The sequence below is a fragment of the Scleropages formosus genome, chromosome 13 (genome assembly GCF_900964775.1).
Source record: "Scleropages formosus chromosome 13, fSclFor1.1, whole genome shotgun sequence".
NCBI lineage: Eukaryota > Metazoa > Chordata > Actinopteri > Osteoglossiformes > Osteoglossidae > Scleropages > Scleropages formosus.
Window position 1 is genome coordinate 21163025 of NC_041818.1, and position 18241 is coordinate 21181265.

At 45.8% G+C, this 18241-nt stretch overlaps 1 protein-coding gene across 1 annotated transcript; it reads left to right on the plus strand.

Moving 5' to 3' along the window:
* The first annotated feature begins 810 nt into the window (after positions 1 to 810).
* On the plus strand, positions 811 to 17148 carry psd2 (pleckstrin and Sec7 domain containing 2). Its single transcript, XM_018733445.2, has 13 exons — positions 811 to 982; positions 7365 to 7559; positions 8581 to 8661; positions 10268 to 10380; positions 11191 to 11249; positions 11958 to 12047; positions 14027 to 14070; positions 14632 to 14822; positions 14905 to 14975; positions 15075 to 15232; positions 15397 to 15541; positions 16363 to 16506; positions 16839 to 17148. The coding sequence occupies exons 1-13, from the start codon at positions 933 to 935 to the stop codon at positions 17052 to 17054; spliced, it is 1557 nt and encodes a 518-aa protein (XP_018588961.2). The 5' UTR covers positions 811 to 932; the 3' UTR covers positions 17055 to 17148.
* Positions 17149 to 18241: the final 1093 nt, after the last annotated feature.

The following is an 18241-nucleotide window of genomic DNA, read 5'->3' on the forward strand; positions in this document are numbered from 1 at the left end:
TTAATCGTTGCGCTACCAGCTCCCCGAGTTAGACTTCTCCACCTGAGATAAACCCGTGAGACCGCAGATAAAACTGAGGTAAAGCTCAGTTAGACCTCCAGCAATCCAGAGGTAACCCTGTCGCGCCTCAAATAAACCTGTTACATTTACTTCAGAGGAATTGCTTCTTTATACACAGCTGGGTAACATTAGTGGAGCAAACTGAGGTAAATACATTGCTTAAGTGTGCTACAGTTGCAGGTGAAACTGGAACCAACAACCTTCAGCGCTGAAGACAGCAGCACCTACTACTATCTGGCAGACCTTGAAGAAAACTAATATAAACCTGTTATACATAAGAGGTCATTTAGACCCCAGATAACCCCAAATTAAACGTCCCTAGAAACGGATACAGCTGTGAGTGTAGCGGTTACGGTTGCTGCCTTCGGACCCAAAGATCATACGTTCGAGTCCTACTCCAGTATCCTTCAGCAGCGTGTTTGTGACATTCTCTCTTAAGGGGTTAAAACTCGTCGGTACTTTCCCAGTCCAGTGTGAGCTGTGGGGATCGCACCCGCTATTTGAACTTTAACTGCGGTCCAGGTGAGGTTTATCTGAGGTCCAAGTCTTGGGTGTAGCGATGCGATGCTGTGGACGTTGCAGCGGAACACTCCGCCCCTCCGCCTCGCGCTCCAGCGTTAGAAGTGCAGAGAAAGACCGAAAGCGGAGGACATAATGAGTAACCTGGGAGCCGTGGCCGCCGCCCCGACGACTGTGTGTGTATGAAGTTCGTGTCCGGACAGAAGTGTGTGTGTGTGCGCGCGCGCGCGCTCGGCAGCTCCCGAGTGACATGCTGCGGGGTTGCGGAGCCTCTCTCGGCGGCGGTCGGATCACGAGCTCGACGGCGGCGCGCGGCGAATATGGGCGCGAGTGAGTGAGGATCCGGCGGGAAGATGTGGAAGGAGGAGTTTGACGAGCACTTCGACTTTCTGCTCGGACTGCTGTAAGTCCGCCCCGGGCGCTCGGTTCGGTTCCGGTCAGCGAGGAAAACACCGGCGGCGGCACACAAAAACAGAGCAAAGCTGACGTGAAAACGGACAAGTCCGTGGAAGTGCAGCAGCAGCAGCAGCAGCCTGGGCGCGAGCGGTTCGCTAACGGTTGAACGATCCGAGTGGAAGGCGGTCCGGTCCGGTCCGGCTCGGTTCGGGAGAGTCTTGCATTTGCGCCGCTCTGTCACGCAGAATAAACGCGGTATGAGCGCAGGGAGCCGTGCGGGTTCGCTGTTCCCGCACACGGTAACGCGCGGTACGTTACGTGTCAGAACCGTTTTCTCACTTGAACCTTTGACCCGCTGCAGAGGCGCTCGTCTTGGAGGACAAAGTCGGTGCACCGTTTTACACTTAGAGTTAGAGTGCAGCTACTGGACAACCATGTGTTTACTTCTGAGGAGCAGCACACTGCACTTATTATTATTATTATTATTATTATTATTATTATTATTATTATTATACATAATAATAAATTTATTTTTTTGGAGATTGCTCCAAGTTGAAAACCTTTACTTTTTCATTATCAATTCTGGTTTGAAAATTTAACTACAAGTATTGTGATATAGTCGTTTCTGAGGGGCAACAGACAACAAATATGAGTTATTATTTTTATTTTTTATTTTATTATTATTATTATCAGTAATAATAATAATCTTATCATTATTGTTGGAGGTGCCTTTTGTCAGCAAAATGCATTACCTTTTATGGGAGCAGCCGAACTCGACTGTTGAACTTAAATTTATCCATTTAGCTGACGCTTTTCTCCAAAGCAGCCTATACAGTGTTGAGGTTATAATTATTCACCAATTTATACAGCTGGGTAATTTTACTGGAGCAATTTAGGGTAAGTACCTTGCTCTAGGGTACTACAGCCAGAGGTGGGGCGCAAACCTGCAACCTTTGCAGTCAGAGGCAGTTGGTCTAACCGCTACATTACCAGCTACTCCTTGAACTCAGCTCCTGTGTAGTTTTTCAGCTATACTACTGTGTGAAATGATGCTCGTCGTCCTTGTCGCGTGTGACCTGTATCATCGCAGTGCGCGATGTTCGCTCGGCCTGATCTGTGTTCGGCAGGCGGACCTGGCCCTGGTGGCCCTGCCGATCACAGAGTTTACATGTCAAAGGGAGATACGGAAATGTCATAAGGATAATTTTTATGCATAATCTTAACCCTAAGGAAAACACATGTGATTCATCCAGGAGCACCCACACTGGCTGAAACCACTTGTCCTAAGTGGGGTCACGGCAAGCCAGAGCCTAACCCGGCAACACAGGGCGCAAGGCTGGAGGGGGAGGGGGCACACCTGGGACGGGACGCCAGTCCGTCACAGGGGACCCCAAGCAGGATTGGAACCCCAGACCCACCAGAGAGCAGGACCCACTCAAACCCGCCGTACCACCGTGCCCCCTCATCTGGAAGTGCCTTTCCAAATATTATTTTGCTTCATGGAACAGTCAGTGTTCCCCACTTCTACTCGATAACCATCACTTTATTGTGAAGTCATATTCCGTGCACACCGGTGCAGGTGCGACGTGATTTGTTCCTCATTTAGGTGAGTGTGTGCCGCGATGTTAACAGGCGGTGACAGCACAACGAACACACTCCTTCACACCACTTTACAGCTCAAATGGAGATATTGACATGATATTGACACAACTTGACACCGGATGAATAGGATTTAAGTGGTTTGCCAGATGCCTAAAAACCACAGCTCTTATTTATGTGAAACTGTTAGCTGATTTCTTTATTTGAATGCAGTTCCAAAATATAATAAGGGGCTCCATTGTGCAGTGGATTTTTCTAGTTAAGGTGATAGTTAGCAGTTTCAGAAGAAGTTTGTGGAAAATGACTGGTTCTTGCTCCATACGGCGGCTCTCCCAGTCATTATACTCTGCAGTAATTATACATCAATGGAGGCCCTATTATAATGATTTGGTCCCTGTCATCTGCACTTTGCCTTGTTTAGGACGTATTTTGCAACGAAGATCAATACGTTTGTGAGGAAACTGTTTGCTTGGTTGCATCACGCTGCTGTCTCGCGCAGGTTCACAGCGTGAGGTGGCCAGTTAAGGAAGGTGGACTTTAGTTTTTGCTTCCTTTGTTGATTTGTCAGGAACTGCGTCAAGATCTCCCTGCAGTTTCCATGTGGTGCCGCTCTTGACATGCTGAGGACTCGACGAGGACGGAGGTCTTATCCCTACCCGTGGAAATGCTCCGTAGCGCCTCAATAAATGGGACCTGAGTGGGTTCATATTTTGCCCTATCTTTCAAATTTCCCAAAATTGGACTTCTGTAGAGAGTACAAACTACTGCAATGCCTGCATGTCATCTTCTCTGTTGTGCCTCTGGGCTCCCGTCACACCCCACTGTCCTTGCAGGTTCTCTTTTTTTTCATCCATGATTTGCTTGGTATGATGGAGTACATCCTATGCAATAAGTTTCAATTAAGGATGGAGGAGGAATTCGGAATGTCAATGTCCTCGAAGGCTTAATTCCCCCTTCCCACCTGAGCCAGTTTGTACTGGAGTGCAGAGTCATCGGTGCCACACACTCCGCTGCAGTTGATGCACTCACTTGGATGAGAGGAACACGGCGCCCCACTGGCGTGAGACTTGTGTGTGAGTCACCGTCTCGCGTTCAGCCCCGCTCACGTGCGCGAATCCCTCGATCTCTGGACTGACACTCCGCCACACAGTCAGGGGGCCTGTGTAAGGCACACACTCTTCCTCTGTGCAGTCTGTAGATCATGTGCTCTAGAAGGTGACAGTGTGTGCAAACTCTGTTGAAGGAGTTCTTAATGCCACCATGTTGTAGTTTCCAGCAGTCACACTGATCATGTTTTGCCCGTGTGTACAGATGGGGCATCGTACCAGCACCCGCATTACCACTTATTTGTTGAGCTGACACCTTTCTCTGAACATACACTGCTTTACCCATTTATGAGGCTGGGAAGCCTTTACTGGAGTGATTTAGGCTGAGTACCTTGTACATGGGCGCTACAGCACTTGGTGGGTTTTTAAACTGTGACCTTCAGATCCAAAGGCAGTAGTGCTAACCACAATACTGTTTTCACCAGACTCAGCTAAGGGCCAGCTGACCAGTGTAAGCTGTCTCTGTCAGCATGGTAACGGCACCTTGATTTCAGTGAATGTTTCAACCATGACCTGAGCTGTAGTGACCTGCTGAGTGGACTCCATGTGGGGTAATTATGGCTACATGAGTAATGAAAAGCCCCTGGCTGTGCTGCATCCCATGGTGTATTTGGACATTAACATTCTGTCTTTGGAACTCCAGTTCAACGGGAAATGTTCTTTTTTGAGTTACGAGATTTGCTTAAATCCGCGTTATGTAAGATTTGAATATTCCAGGTGACAACAGTGTCTCTGTCACACGTGCGGTGATTGGTGATGGCACACCGCTGTGCTGCCACCCTCCGAATTATCCCTCTTGCCTTCTAGATATTTGAATGGCTGTTATTAGAGCCATTGCTGATACAGAGGTGTTAAGTACATCAGCAGTGATGTGCAGTAAGCGTGTGGTGTGAGGCGTTACATCAGAGATTTTAGGTGCCCTGTGCAGTACGTGTGTGTGTGTGTGTGTGTGTGTGTGTGTGTGTGTGTGTGTGTGTGAGAGAGAGAGAGAGAGAGAGAGAGAGAGAGAGAGATAGTAGGAATGTTTCGCAGAGCTCAGCGATGCAGCCGTTATGAAGAAGAGAGGAAATGTTTCATAAGAGACAGGCCTAGCGGTGACACACTCGTTCCCGTGCCCAGCCGCCGCAGTGGCATCGCCCTCCAGCGCAAAATTCCTGCGTGGCAGACGTCTGCTTTGCATTAAGGGCTCAAGGCCTTTCTGGTTTCTGTCTGCTGTGGTGTGAAAGAGCGTTGCGGGCGTAGCGGCCATTGCGTGGGGTTCTGGATTTACTGCCCCGCTCTCTAGTGGTTCAGGTTTTACTGAGGAGCGTTGGACGTATCCATCTTTTACTTTTACTTTTACTCTCACATTTATGCATTTGACTTTTCTCCAAAGCAACACACAAATCAGAGTAAATAAAAGTGCATCTCTCAACAGATGGGGCTCTTAGATACAAAGGATGGTTTGTTTGCTAGCACTACCTCAACAACAGGGGTGACTTACAAATAGGAAAATTGGTGGATATCAAGCATCAGGTGATGAAGGACCAATGGACAGAGTGGTCAGGAGCTCGCGAGGGAAATGGGCCCAAAAGAGATGTTTTTTGAGATGCTTCTTGAATTCTGGGAGCGATTCAGCAGTTCTGAGGGACAGAGGGAGCTCATTCCACAACATCAAGGCCAAGACTGAGAACCTGCTCTTGTTGGGGTGTATGGATAGGTCAGGTTCTGATGGACTAAGCCATAACCAGGGTCTTGGACTCGATGAGGGCAGCTACAGGAAGCCAGAGGAGAGAGGAAGACGGGAGACAAATGGGAGTGCTTTGGCAGGTCAAAGACAACTTGTGCCTCTGGAGTATTACAGGCCTTTGTGTTTTTCTGTCGTTTGCTGGAGGTGTTAGGGTTTCGGCATTCTGAGATGTATTTTAGGGATTTTGCTGTGCTGTGTTGGGCAGGTTTGGGTTTTACTGAGCGCAACCCTAGGTGTTTGGGTGTCGAGTGCTCCGAATTTCACCACTTTTGCCTTTGAGCCTGTCCACTTGACTGAGATTAATGTCCCACACTCGGCATGCCAAATTCAGAGGAAACCATGGCAACCGACACGTAGCTGCACTATATTGGGTTCAGGCATAATGCGATTGCGCTAATTACGTTCAGTTAAATATTTGAATCATCCAGCAAAGAAAATGCTGACGGTTTATCCATGTATTATTCTGCTTGCATGCATCATTTTGACAGAAAGGTAGACAAACACGGCGTGTTTTGGTCTGCGGTTCTGGGGCACAGCTGAGGAGCGATCTCCTGTTCTATTTTAGACGTGCTTAGCCCTGTGTGTTTACAAAGAGTGTTTGTAACGTGTTTGGTGTTTTTCTGCTAATAGCGCCCTAAAGTAGAGTGTCTCGATCCAGAGTCCACCTGCCACAGGGACCCATATGCGCTGCTCTGCTGCCCCTGCCTTTCACCACATCTGGTCCAGACACACCACGCTTCGCTTTCCCCTAGACGCAAATGTTGGTATATTACTCCATTAGAAAGGCTCTTCACTTATTAATGATGTTCTGATTAAATATTTATGAAGTTTGTGTCAAGCGTGTTCCCACATTGCTGGGCGATGAATGCCCACGGAGGTGCGCTCCGGCAATTTTAGGTGCTGCTGCCTGCTGTGGACAAGGACCGGTCCGGTTAGCAGGCAGCCGCACGGTGGAGGTGTTCTTCCTTGCGAGGAAAAGCAGCAGTTCACTCTGAGATTTACAGAATCTATGCATAATATGCAGCAGAGCATGTGTGTAATGCATCAGTGAGACTGAAAAAAGGAATCTGCTGATTTAGCAGTAATTCATCAGTTATTAGAAGTCATAATTTCCCAGTGCATTAGTACATTTTTTCATTCAGCTGACACTTCTCTCCAAACTAACTTACAGTGTTAAGCTACTTATGGTTATTTACCAATTTATACAGCCAGGTAATTTTACCGAAGCAATTTAAGGTAAATATCTTGCTCACACCTTCCACAGGTGAAGGTGAGATTTGAGCCTGTTACCTTTGGATGTAAAGGCACTATCGCTAGCCGCTACACTACCAGTTGCCCCAGGCTTGTAGCTACTTGTCCAGAGCTCATCCTGGAAGCATAGGTGATGAGGCAGGGTATGCCTTGGGTAAACTGTCACTCCATCACAAGGAATATCACACACTCTTTCACACACAAAGACAATGGGCAATTTACAGGCAGCACTTGAAACACATCTTTGGACCATAGGAGCAAACACACGTGAGCATGGGGAGACACCAAAACTCTATACAGACTCCGTTTGGATTTGAACCCAAGTCCAAATTGACGGCAGTGAAGTGGCAAAGCACCGAAATGATCCACTGGGCCACCACACTACCTCGTAATAATCTTTCTTAGTCAAATTCCCTTCCCCGTGATATGACTGCCATCTATTATACTATATATAGTTGATTAAACTAAATCAGAGTAAAATATTATCTCCTCTTTACACATTAGACAATGAAAATTGTAATTTATTCTGTTTTTCCATTATTATAATTTAATTTATAAAGTAGCTTCTAGTTCTGTTGACAAAATGTGATGGTCTGTTTAACAAAGCAGCTGATCCTCAGATCAGAGTCCCGTGTGCCCCATATTGTACTCATCATTTACATTTGTGTGCGCGTGTGTGTGTGCGTGTGTGTGTGGCATTGCAGCGATGCTAACCTCACAGATGTCCTGTCGGACTCGGACTCGGAGCTGGGGAACCTGGAGCAGCTGGAGCAGGGCAGCACAGACACCCTAGCCAATGGCTGTCGCGCTGACACTGAGGCTGCCAAGCGCCTCGCCAAGCGCCTCTTCCACCTGGAGGGCTTCAAGCGGTGTGATGTGGCGCGTCACCTGGGCAAGAAGTGAGTGCCTATCTGCCCCTCACCCTCTCACCCCCAGCACCAAACGGCACTCTTCTTCTATATCCCTCAGAGCTCCAGAGAATCTCCAGCTGTCTCTCTTTTCAGCTGAGTGTAGTGTGTGTGGATGGCGCCCGTTTTATCATTTGGAGAACCTGGGCAATTACTAAGAGGTGCCGAAAATTTGGGGGAGGGGTAATTTTTCTTCTGAAACCAAAAAATGAACTGTAATCTTGGAAGAAATTAATAAAAAAAAAAAAAAACCTTTGCTTAATAATAAAAATACAAAACCGTTTTATTAGAAAATTAAAGATCTTCTGCTTTAAATATACAGTACAAACATAGTATAACCCGTGGCCCCCACATCTCTTTGAAATGTTGTGTATTTGTAGTTAACATTTTCTGTGAAATCAGCTGTCATTCACAGCAAATCATATATCTCGATTTGTTCCTTCACCCTCTCCAGTTTTGAAAATGTTTAGTTTTCAGTCCATTTTCCTTTTATGAGCTGTATGGATCTGTGTCCAGAATAAAAATAATTTTTTGTCATATACTGTATGTAAATGTTTTTTTGCTAATGTAGAGGCAGAAGTCTAAGGGACACCAGATTCATTCTTGCCGGGGGGCACTAAACACGCGAGCGCCAGCACTAGTCTCCCGTGTACCTGAGCATCCCTCTGCAGTTTTGTCTCTCTGTGTTGTCTCTGTGCTCCTGTTTTGTATCTCTGTGAAGTTCCCTCTTTCCACCCGTGGCTCTGTGTAGCTGTAGCTCTTTTTTCTTCTCTCTGTTCCTGGGCTTCTTCTCTCCTGTTCCTCACTGTACGTGTTGAGGAGCTAACTTTGACTTCACATCAGTAGAGACACGATGGCCCCGAACAGCAGGTGTCGATTTTCCTTTACTCACAGAGGTGGGGGTGGGATTAGCACCGTGCCAACAAAACCCGCACTGGCCCCAGCGTGGGCTTTACTCATCCTCAGTGGGGGATGTGTGTTCACACTTTGTTTTCCCTTCTGTCCCATCCAGCAACGAGTTCAGCCAGCTCGTGGCAGCCGAGTACCTGCGCTTCTTCGACTTCACGGGCCTGCCGCTGGACCGGGCGCTCAGGTGAGTTCACCTTCCCACGGCTGCTGCCAGCCACGTTGAATACAGCTCACCTCCATATTAAATCACATAATTTACATAGATGTACATTATGTACCTCAGGTTTTTTCTCAGGTGGGGGTTATAATAGTATGACAACTTATAACAACTAACGGGGGAGCAGCAATCCTAGGCTGTGAACGCGCAACCTTCTGGGCAAAAGGTGCCTTAAGTGTTTTGTAACATCACAGCTGACTGCAACTGACTGCAGCTGACTACAATACACAAACACTTCTGAAATGGGAGTTTGTGAACATGAGACTTTGAGAGGGTAATGCTAGACCACACCCCTAGCCACACCCACCATCTGTTATTTACTATTTATGTAAACTGCCATGAACCTCCATGCTCCACGCTGTTTTCCACAACCCCCCCTCACAACCCACCTGCATCTCACTCAACATCAGGTGCAAGCCCCCCTGCAGAATCCAAGCTCAGATGGAAAGTATGTCAGGCATCTGCTCAAACCCATGATCACAGTGTAATACACTCAACCACTGCAATATAAGTTATATATTTACATTACTTCATTTAGCAGATGGTTTTCTCCAAAACAATTTCCAATGAACACTATTTAGTGTTATGAGCCCACACCTTATTCACCCAAGGTGACTTACACTGCTAGATACACTACTTATAGTGACTAACTCATCAATACACCACTGAAACACACTTTCTGTCTGTCACTCACATATTATGGGTGGCTAATCCAATTCACGTGAACAGCATGTCTTTAGACTGTGGGAGGAAACCAGAGCACCCAGAGGAAGCCCACACAGACACAGGAAGAATATGCAAACTCCACACAGACTGAGCAGGGATCAAACCCATGTCTTCTTGCATCACCCAGGCACTGTGAGACAGCAACACTACTTACTGTGCCACCGTGCCACACATCATGAATTACTTTATATAGAATATAATAATTTATTAATATCATCTGCATTTTCCATAAACTGTGAGCCTCAGGGTGCAGTGGTGCAGCAGGTTTGGGCGGGTCCTGCTCTCTGGTGGGTCTGGGGTTTGAATCCTGCTTGGGGTGTCTTGTGATGGACTGGCATTCTGTCCTGGGTATGTCCCCTCCCCCGCCAGCCTTGCGCCCTGTGTTGCTGGGTTAGGCTCCAGTTTGCCACAAGCGGTTTAAACAACCGTGTGTCTGTAGTCCTCAGGGATAGTTTGATAACTAGTTGACAGTTACCTTCATTATTACCTTTAAATACAAGGGTAAGTCAAAAAGTATCCAAAATAAACTGTGTTATAATTAATATCTTATGAACTTGCATGATTTTTTGATGTCATATACTCATCTTCAGACAAAAGGTTTTTTAGTACAATGGAAATTTTGCCCTGATATGCAGTAATTTCCACAACAGGTATTTTTTCCACTGCATAGCATGTTTATCATTTGATTTCATTTTGGTATTTTAATTCATTTTAGGTGACATTCCTTTCATTGGAAACAGTGGTTATTTGACTCTCACAACGGGAATTAGAGTGATTTTTTTGGAAAAGCTCGCTGTGGCAGAAAAGGAGCTGCTCCAACTCATCTCGCGTCTGCGTTTCTTTTCAGAACGTTCCTGAAGGCATTCCCCCTGATGGGTGAGACACAGGAAAGGGAGAGGGTCCTCGTCCACTTCTCCAGGAGATTCTGTTACTGCAATCCCGAGACACACATGTCCGAAGGCGAGTTTCCTTGGGTCGCCTGCGTCACGCTCATGCAAACACATCCAGACCCCTTGCACAAATGTTTCATTTTGTCCCCTGTCCTCTTTATTTTTAATGATCAAAATCCTTTTCATATCCTCAGTAGGTACAGGTGGTCCACCATTTACGATGAGGTTCTGTTCTGATGATGCTGTTATAATTCAACTTTGTGGTTTGCTGAAAACTTACTTTCATTGTCTGATATGAACTAGCAGGTTATAAAAATATTTACATACAGGAATTTACATTGTATAATAGGGCATGTTATATTTTTCACTCATTTCACACATTATTTATATCAAAATAATACTCATATAGCATAGCAATAATATGAATGCAATGTACTAATTACAAAGTGAACTACAGTACAGGTAATTATGAATACTCTAGTAAGTTCTGTACAGTTTTCCTTAATGAATAATGAGTAGTAAGGAATGACAAATGAGGAGTTTTATAAGCAAGATGCAAAATCACTGTTAGACACTGAAGCACTGAGACTTGAATGGTGCTGCCAACTAATGTTACCGTACAGCAAAAGGACTGGGAAATGATTTTAAAAGTTAAGCGGATGACCGTTGTACGTCTGGATAGTTCTGAGTCGTACATGTTATAAATGAAAGACCGCCTGTATCAGTATTAATACTAATATTTACCACTTGATTTTCCTTAATGTTTTTCTTTTGCTTTACATAACGGTGGTTTGAATCGCACCATGGCACTCACGGTTGCTGAAGGTGTGTACAGTGCCGGTCCGGTTTACATCAACAGTCTGCTGTGTTGCTCCTTCAGATGGTGTACACACACTGACCTGCGCCCTCATGCTGCTCAACACAGACCTGCATGGACACGTATGTATCCCCTCGTCTCCCTTGTCTCATGATGCTGGGCATTTGCATGGTCTGAACCCACTACAATGCTACAGTAACCCGCTGCCTACTTTCTAAACCCCCTGTGCTCCTGCTGAACCCCCATCCTACCTCTGAACCCCCTATCTTCCTACTGAAAACCCTGTGCTCCTACTGAACCCCAATCCTGCTCCTGAACGCACTGTCCTGCTGAGCCCCCTGAACCTGAAATGCAAAAATAAAAATGTGTAGCCGGTGAAGGAAGAAGTTCTGGTTCTGCTTCTGGTTTGTCGTGTGCTCCCAACCTCAGTTCCAGCCTGTTCACATTCCCTGAAGCGTCACCCCCCCTTCTCAGCAGCAGCTTTGTTACAATGATGTGGAAGACTCATCAGTGATTTCAGGGAAGCTCTGCTTTCTGACGGGCGCAAAGCAAAGTGTGTTTACAACATGGCACAAGTCCCTATCTGGCAGCATCGCTGCATCAGAGCTTAACGTCCCCACCTCACAGATGTCACACAAAGGCCCTTTTTCTGTGCACACCACTACTCTAACACACCTTTCTTATCTATGTTTAATTGCTGCTCTTGGATCCTGCCGTCTCTAGGTGGTGAGTTCAGCCTCTGTGCCCGCTGATTTGCTCTGCATACAAATGCACAATAGAGAACTCCTTGCTAACGTACGTGTGTGTGTGTGTGTGTGTGTGTGTTTCAGAATATTGGGAAGAAGATGTCTTGCCAGCAGTTCATTAGTAACCTGGACGGCCTGAATGATGGTACTGACTTCCCAAAGGACTTGTTAAAGGTACCACTTGTTTTTGCTCTTCCTTTATTACTCCCAAAGAACATCCCTAAATAGATTTATGAACTGAAATCTTATAAAGTTTGAATTCTTATATTACCAGTATCATATACATATATATTTCCTGTCATATATAAATATATATTTATTGTAATTATTCATTGTTACCAAGTGACATTTTTTTGCAATGACAGCAATACAAAAACCATTTTTTAATAACACACATACTTTAAATTCAGGTGCAAGTTAATTTTTATGGCTTGGCAAAATTGTTCAGGTGATGCTGCAGTCCAGTGTATTAACGCTGTGCGTCACACTAAATATGGGGAATATGAGGGAGGATCAAACAGCATTTGTTGTCCTTAATATTGAAGGATCATCAAATATTCCCCTGAAAAGAAGATTAAAAAAAGATGTCAGATTATATTAATTAAAAGATGGTGCTTTAACTGTTAAAGAGGATAGAATAAACTCTTCATTGAAGAAATAATGAGGGGAAGGGGTGTCTCTCAAAGCCGAATGTCCCTTAAAATGTAAATTTAGTTTTTGAACCAGTGGAGTTCCAGTTACTGTTCCATCTTCTGGCGTTCTACTGCTGTTTTATACAACATGTAGATTTTAAATATCTTAAATATAAAATGTCTCTAATATTCAGCAGTAAGGAAATGTGTTTTTTAGATCTTCATCTTACAAACACAATTTGGAAGTTGTTTGCAATTTGTTGTTGTATCTTCGAAGCCACGAGTAAATAAACAATGAATATATAACAACAACAACAATAATAGTAATAATAATACGGACAAAGACATCCCTTGATTTATTCACATTGAAAGTAAAGTGTCTGATGTAGAAATAACAAAAATAAAAGTACTTAGACTTAATTGTTTTTATTAACTTCAAGCTACATAAAATTAGAAGTAGTTATAATGGCAGCAGCTACTGTGTTGGTGCGGAAGGGACTCGGACTTAGACTGAATTTAGCTGTGCTGCCTTATATTCATAAGTCGTAATTTCACTGGAGAGTTCACGTTGGCTGCATGAGCATGGAAATATGGGTTAAGGTGGCCTCTTTTCACATTCATCATACTTGTTCTGCAGGACCCATATAACACGTCCGTGAAACTCACACATCTTTTATTCTGTTAAATTGACCTAAAAATTAGACATAGGCCTATATACAGTATGTCTGTAATAATTAAAAATCAAATGCAAAATTAACATATCTGTTTTGTCACAATTAGTCACAACTGAAACCACTGGAACCTCAACTGAGATTTCTCAGTATAAAGTTCCTGGAACTGTCTCTCTCTCTTTCTCACACACACACACACACACACACACACACACACACACGTGCACATACATGTCAGTCGTCCTGGAATGCCCTGAAGTGACATGAGTGTTTTTTGCTGCTGCTGCCACAAAACTCATCTTTTTCCATACCTCCGAAGGGCTTTGAGGGTAAAGAGAAATAAATGTGCAGGAGCAGCTTCACAGCTTATTTTTCCGTCCCCGTCCGCTTCCCTTAATTGATCCCAGAGCAGTCGGCATTTTTATAAGCGTGCAGCAGAAAATGCACCAGTGTCCCTCAGCTCGCAGTGACATGAAAAGATGAAGTGCTGGCCTCTGCATGAGACAGTTATGAGCTCAGAAAGCAGGAAGAGTGTGATGGGCAGAGCTAACCCTGGAGGATGGGGGATTGATCGCTCCCGTAAGTTATTATTATTGTCATCCTGTCGTGTAACCGACACTTTCATCCGTAGCAGCTTGTAATTTTGCGTGTCGTATCAGGGACACGTTTCACTGGCGCAGCGGATGTCAAGTCTCTGGATCAAAGGGTCTGGAACCGAACACCTTCTGGGGCTTGAACCAGTGATATTCAGGTTTATAGCAGGACCTTTAACTGCTATGCTGTCAAGACCCAAGTGATGGTAGGAAGCCCAGTACAGCTGATCTCCAGGTGTTTCGCTGTGTGTCTCCAGGTGCTGTACAACTCAATCAAGAATGAGAAGCTGCAGTGGGCCATGTGAGTATTGCTTGGCGCTCCTCCGCTCTGTGTGCCTGTGCAGCAGGGCCTGGGTTCTATGGCTCAGATAAGGATGATGGTTCCGGTGTCAGAGTTGTTTCCCAACAGTGACAGAATGTGTACCTCATCAACAATAAAAAATGAATAATGTAATATGGTATGTTTTATTTAAGGAGGGCAGCACGCGGCACAGTGGTTAGCACTGTGGTAATGGAACCAAAGAACCCAGGTTCAAGTCATGCTCCCTCTATGTACCGTAGAGCAAGGTACTTACCCTGAATTGATACAGTAAAAATTACTCAGCTGTATACATAGGCAAATCATGGTAAACTGCTTAGTGTAGAAACCTCACATTGTAATTTTTCAAAATAAGAATCAATAATAATTATTACAGAAAATTCCATGTTTCCACATGTTATCACAGCATAGAAGGTATAAATTGTGATAGGTGATGTTATTGGAACTAAATGTTCAGTATAATCTGATTTCCTTATAGGTTTCATAAAAGGTGATATTAACCGTCGTTGAGCTGATAAGGATTGTTTGTGTGTGTGTCTGCAGTGAGGAAGAGGAGCTTAGGAAGTCTCTGTCAGAGCTGGTGGAGGAGCAGTGCGACTGTGGTGGCAAGCGGGTGGCTCGCGTCACCGATGGCAGTAACCCCTTCATTGCCATCCCGCTGCTTCTGAACGCGGCCACCTACAAGCATGGAGTCCTCACACGGAAGAGCCACGCCGACATGGACGGCAAACGCAGTAAGTGACATCTTTGGCACAGAGCAGCCTCTGCTGAAGTGTGCCGGATGCGTAAAAATCTCCACGTGTGTCTCTTTTTCAGCTCCAAGAGGGCGCAGAGGCTGGAAGAAGTTCTACGCGGTTCTCAAAGGGACGATCCTTTACCTACAGAAGGTGAATGTCTCCTACACCAAAAGGTGGGTGAAACATCAGAGTCAAAGCGCGCCTAACGAGCAGTTAATCCAGTGGTGTTTGTCTCCCCCTGGTGGCCAGGATGAGTATAAACCGGACAAGGACCTCTCAGAGGTTGACCTCAAGAACGCTGTTCGAGTTCACCATGCCTTGGCCACCAGAGCCAGCGACTACAGCAAGAGGCCCAACGTGCTCAAACTGAAGACCTCAGACTGGAGAGTGTTCCTCTTCCAGGCACCGTAAGCTCCCTGACGATGTCATTCACAGCTCCAAAACGCTGCAAAAGGGCGCCACCAGGAGCCCACAGAGAAGTGGTGTCGTGCTCCATTGCTATACACTGTGCTGTCAACGTGTTGCTCTTGATGGGTGAATGCCCCCCCATTGTGTCTCTCACTCATTTCAGGAGCGAAGAGGAGATGATGTCATGGATCCTCCGCATTAACCTGGTCGCAGCCTTGTTTTCTGCCCCTGCCTTCCCCGCAGCTATCGGCTCCATGAAGAAGTTCTGTAGACCACTGCTGCCCTCCTCCTCCACCAGGCTGAGCCAGGTGAACACTTAGTAATTCATCAACCACTTAGTAACTCCCACAGGCTGCTCCAATCTTCCAAAGACACAACGTTCAGATGATTTCTGAACTCACTGTAACCAGAAAGGTGGTGTGTATGTATGTCCTGAGATATGCTGGGTATGCTGGCTTATGCTGGGTGCTCTCCTGCATCCAGGAAGATATAAATTAAATGATTGAAAACATACAACCAAAGATTTTTTTACCCTTTTGAAAAAGCCCTCCTTAAAAAAATGCTGTATATCTGTATCTCTTTCTCTCTCTGTCTCTATAATGCTCTGTAATGTGTTGCTATGGTAGCCAGGGTCCACGTCTCTGTGGCTGACAGCAAGAGAAACACACAAACACACACACACACATTTCACCAAAGGAAAACAGGATTCAGTGTTTTTCCATCCCATGCTCCAAAGAACATTATAATGTAAATAACAGAAAATTATTTTTACATGTGGTAATTATATATTGAAAACATTACAGTTATATGCAGAAAGTATGGCTGCATGTGGAACACTCAAGACTCGGGACTTATTCCACAAACCATCGTAGATAATTTCAGAAATCATAATTAAATTGGTTTACTTTTATCATCATGCGATCTTGATAGTAATAAGGTATTACAGTACATTATGAATGCTCATATGGTGATGCTCCATTTTCTGAGTGTGTGTTTCCTCAATGCTGATCAGTGTTGCTTTGGAGTGGGTCAGTATCAAGGAGTGCCGGTCAGTGTTACTCTGCAGCTGATCAGTATCACATGAAGCCGTCCGTTGTGCTTAACGCTGTTTGTCTGTGTTTTACCACAGGAGGAGCAGCTGAAGTCCCACGAGAACAAGCTGAAACAGATCACCCTGGAGGTGGAGGAGCACAGCAGGAACCCACCAGATCTGACGCTGAAGACCAAGGAGGCTGAGGAGTACCGGCTGAAGGAGCACTATCTCGTGTTTGAGGTGAGTGCCGTCTTCTCCGTCTGCTCGGCACGGTGTGACTCAGCGTGGGAGACGCTGTGCCAGAGCCGTTATCACACTTGCTGTGCGGTTGTATCATGTCGGGCAGCTGCCTTACACCTCGCTTTGGCCAAGTTCTGGTTTCCAGTGAAGGGAAAAAACGAGAGGGGAAGTGGTGGGCGCTGTGAGGGTGAGCTTCAAGCGACTTCCTTGGTTAGGGTTGGACCACATCACTAACTACGTCACACCCTCAGCTGACAGAAGGCAGCCGTTTCTCCTCTTTCTCCTGTTTCCCCCCCTCCTCTGAGCTTCGCTCTGGTTCCGCCCGTCCACAGAGGAGTCGCTATGAGACGTACGTCACCCTACTGCGGGCCAAACTACGGGCGGACACGGACGACCTGGACAAGATCGAGGCCAGCCTCTTGAGCAGTGAGGCCGGCGACGGGTACCTGCGGAAAACCCAGTCGAGTCCGTCCATCAGCCAGGGGCACGGCGCCAATGGGCGGCCGGACGGAAGGAGCGGCCCGGCCAGAGTGGAGCAGCCGAACTGAGGAGCGCTGTGGACCCTTAGCCCGACACAGACACACCGCAACCGAAGAGCTAATAAAAAAATCATGAAGGGAAAAAAACTGCATATCAATGTATAGTAATATTATTACTGCTATTAATAGTATCTTCATTATTATTATTATTATTATTATTATTATTACTATTATTGTGTACATATACCTTGTGCCAAAAATGGAAAGGAAAAAGAAAAAATAAAAGCAGAAGAAGATGTTCCAGTGACGAGGGCAGCCACCGTGAAGGAACACACCATGCTGTGCTGCGAGGTGTGTTGTGGTGGAGGGGGGGGCACTACGCAGGACAATGCTGGGTGTGGTGGGGGGGGGGGGGTCACTGGCCTGTGGCTTTTAACTGCCCAGACACCCACAGATGCATGTGTGTGCTACCAATAAGGGCTAATCCATGACACAGGCTGTACGCTGTAGGCGAAGCACACAGTTCCGGGACCAAACCGTGGGGACGGATGTGATTCCCGAAAAGGATTCGAGTCTCGCTGTGTTTGACGTTGGTCTTAAAACTTACAGTGTGAGCTGTGCAGTTCTGCAGAGCAAAAGCACTGGAAGATGGTGCTAACAATGTTTTGGGTTTTTCTCCTCAATGCCCTTTTCATTGGACTTGACTGGATACAAGGTGTAGGCAGGAGGTCTGGAGCGCAGCTTTAGTGTGGCGGGCGTGTGTGTGCGTGTGCGTGGATCACTGGAACAGGACTGTGAGAAGCTGCAGTGTGTGTTGGTGACAAATGGGCTCTGTGTGGAATGGGCTGCTCTGGCACTTGGGGTGAATGTGATGCTCTTTGGAGATGAATGAATAAGTGCTGCAGGGTATGAGGTGAGCGAATGTGGAAGAAGAACTTAAGTTACCGACCACGTTGCTTTGCTGAGAGGTGTAGTATACCCTGGCTCCTCAACTTACCAACACAGGTGGGACGGGAGTCCGTTCATAATAATTTGTCTTCAACTCCAAGTCACAATGTACCAGAAGTTTGTGTTACAGACGTCCCTCGATTTACTTGTCGGTCAGGCTCTGTAAAATCTTGGATGTAATGAATGTTAAAAAATACTCAGACTTTCAGTTTTAGTACTTTGAATACATGAACATTAGATTTCGTTTAAAAATGAATCGATATAAAAATGTTGTCTCCCCAAACCCCTTATTCAACGGCAACTTGACT

Bases quoted from the DNA above. Each gene is read 5' to 3' on its own strand.
- psd2 (XM_018733445.2), top strand. From the start codon at position 933: ATGTGGAAGGAGGAGTTTGACGAGCACTTCGACTTTCTGCTCGGACTG. The intron at 14,071-14,631 runs GTGAGTATTGCT...GTGTGTCTGCAG, and splicing joins GAGAAGCTGCAGTGGGCCAT to TGAGGAAGAGGAGCTTAGGA. The intron at 15,233-15,396 runs GTAAGCTCCCTG...CACTCATTTCAG, and splicing joins GTGTTCCTCTTCCAGGCACC to GAGCGAAGAGGAGATGATGT.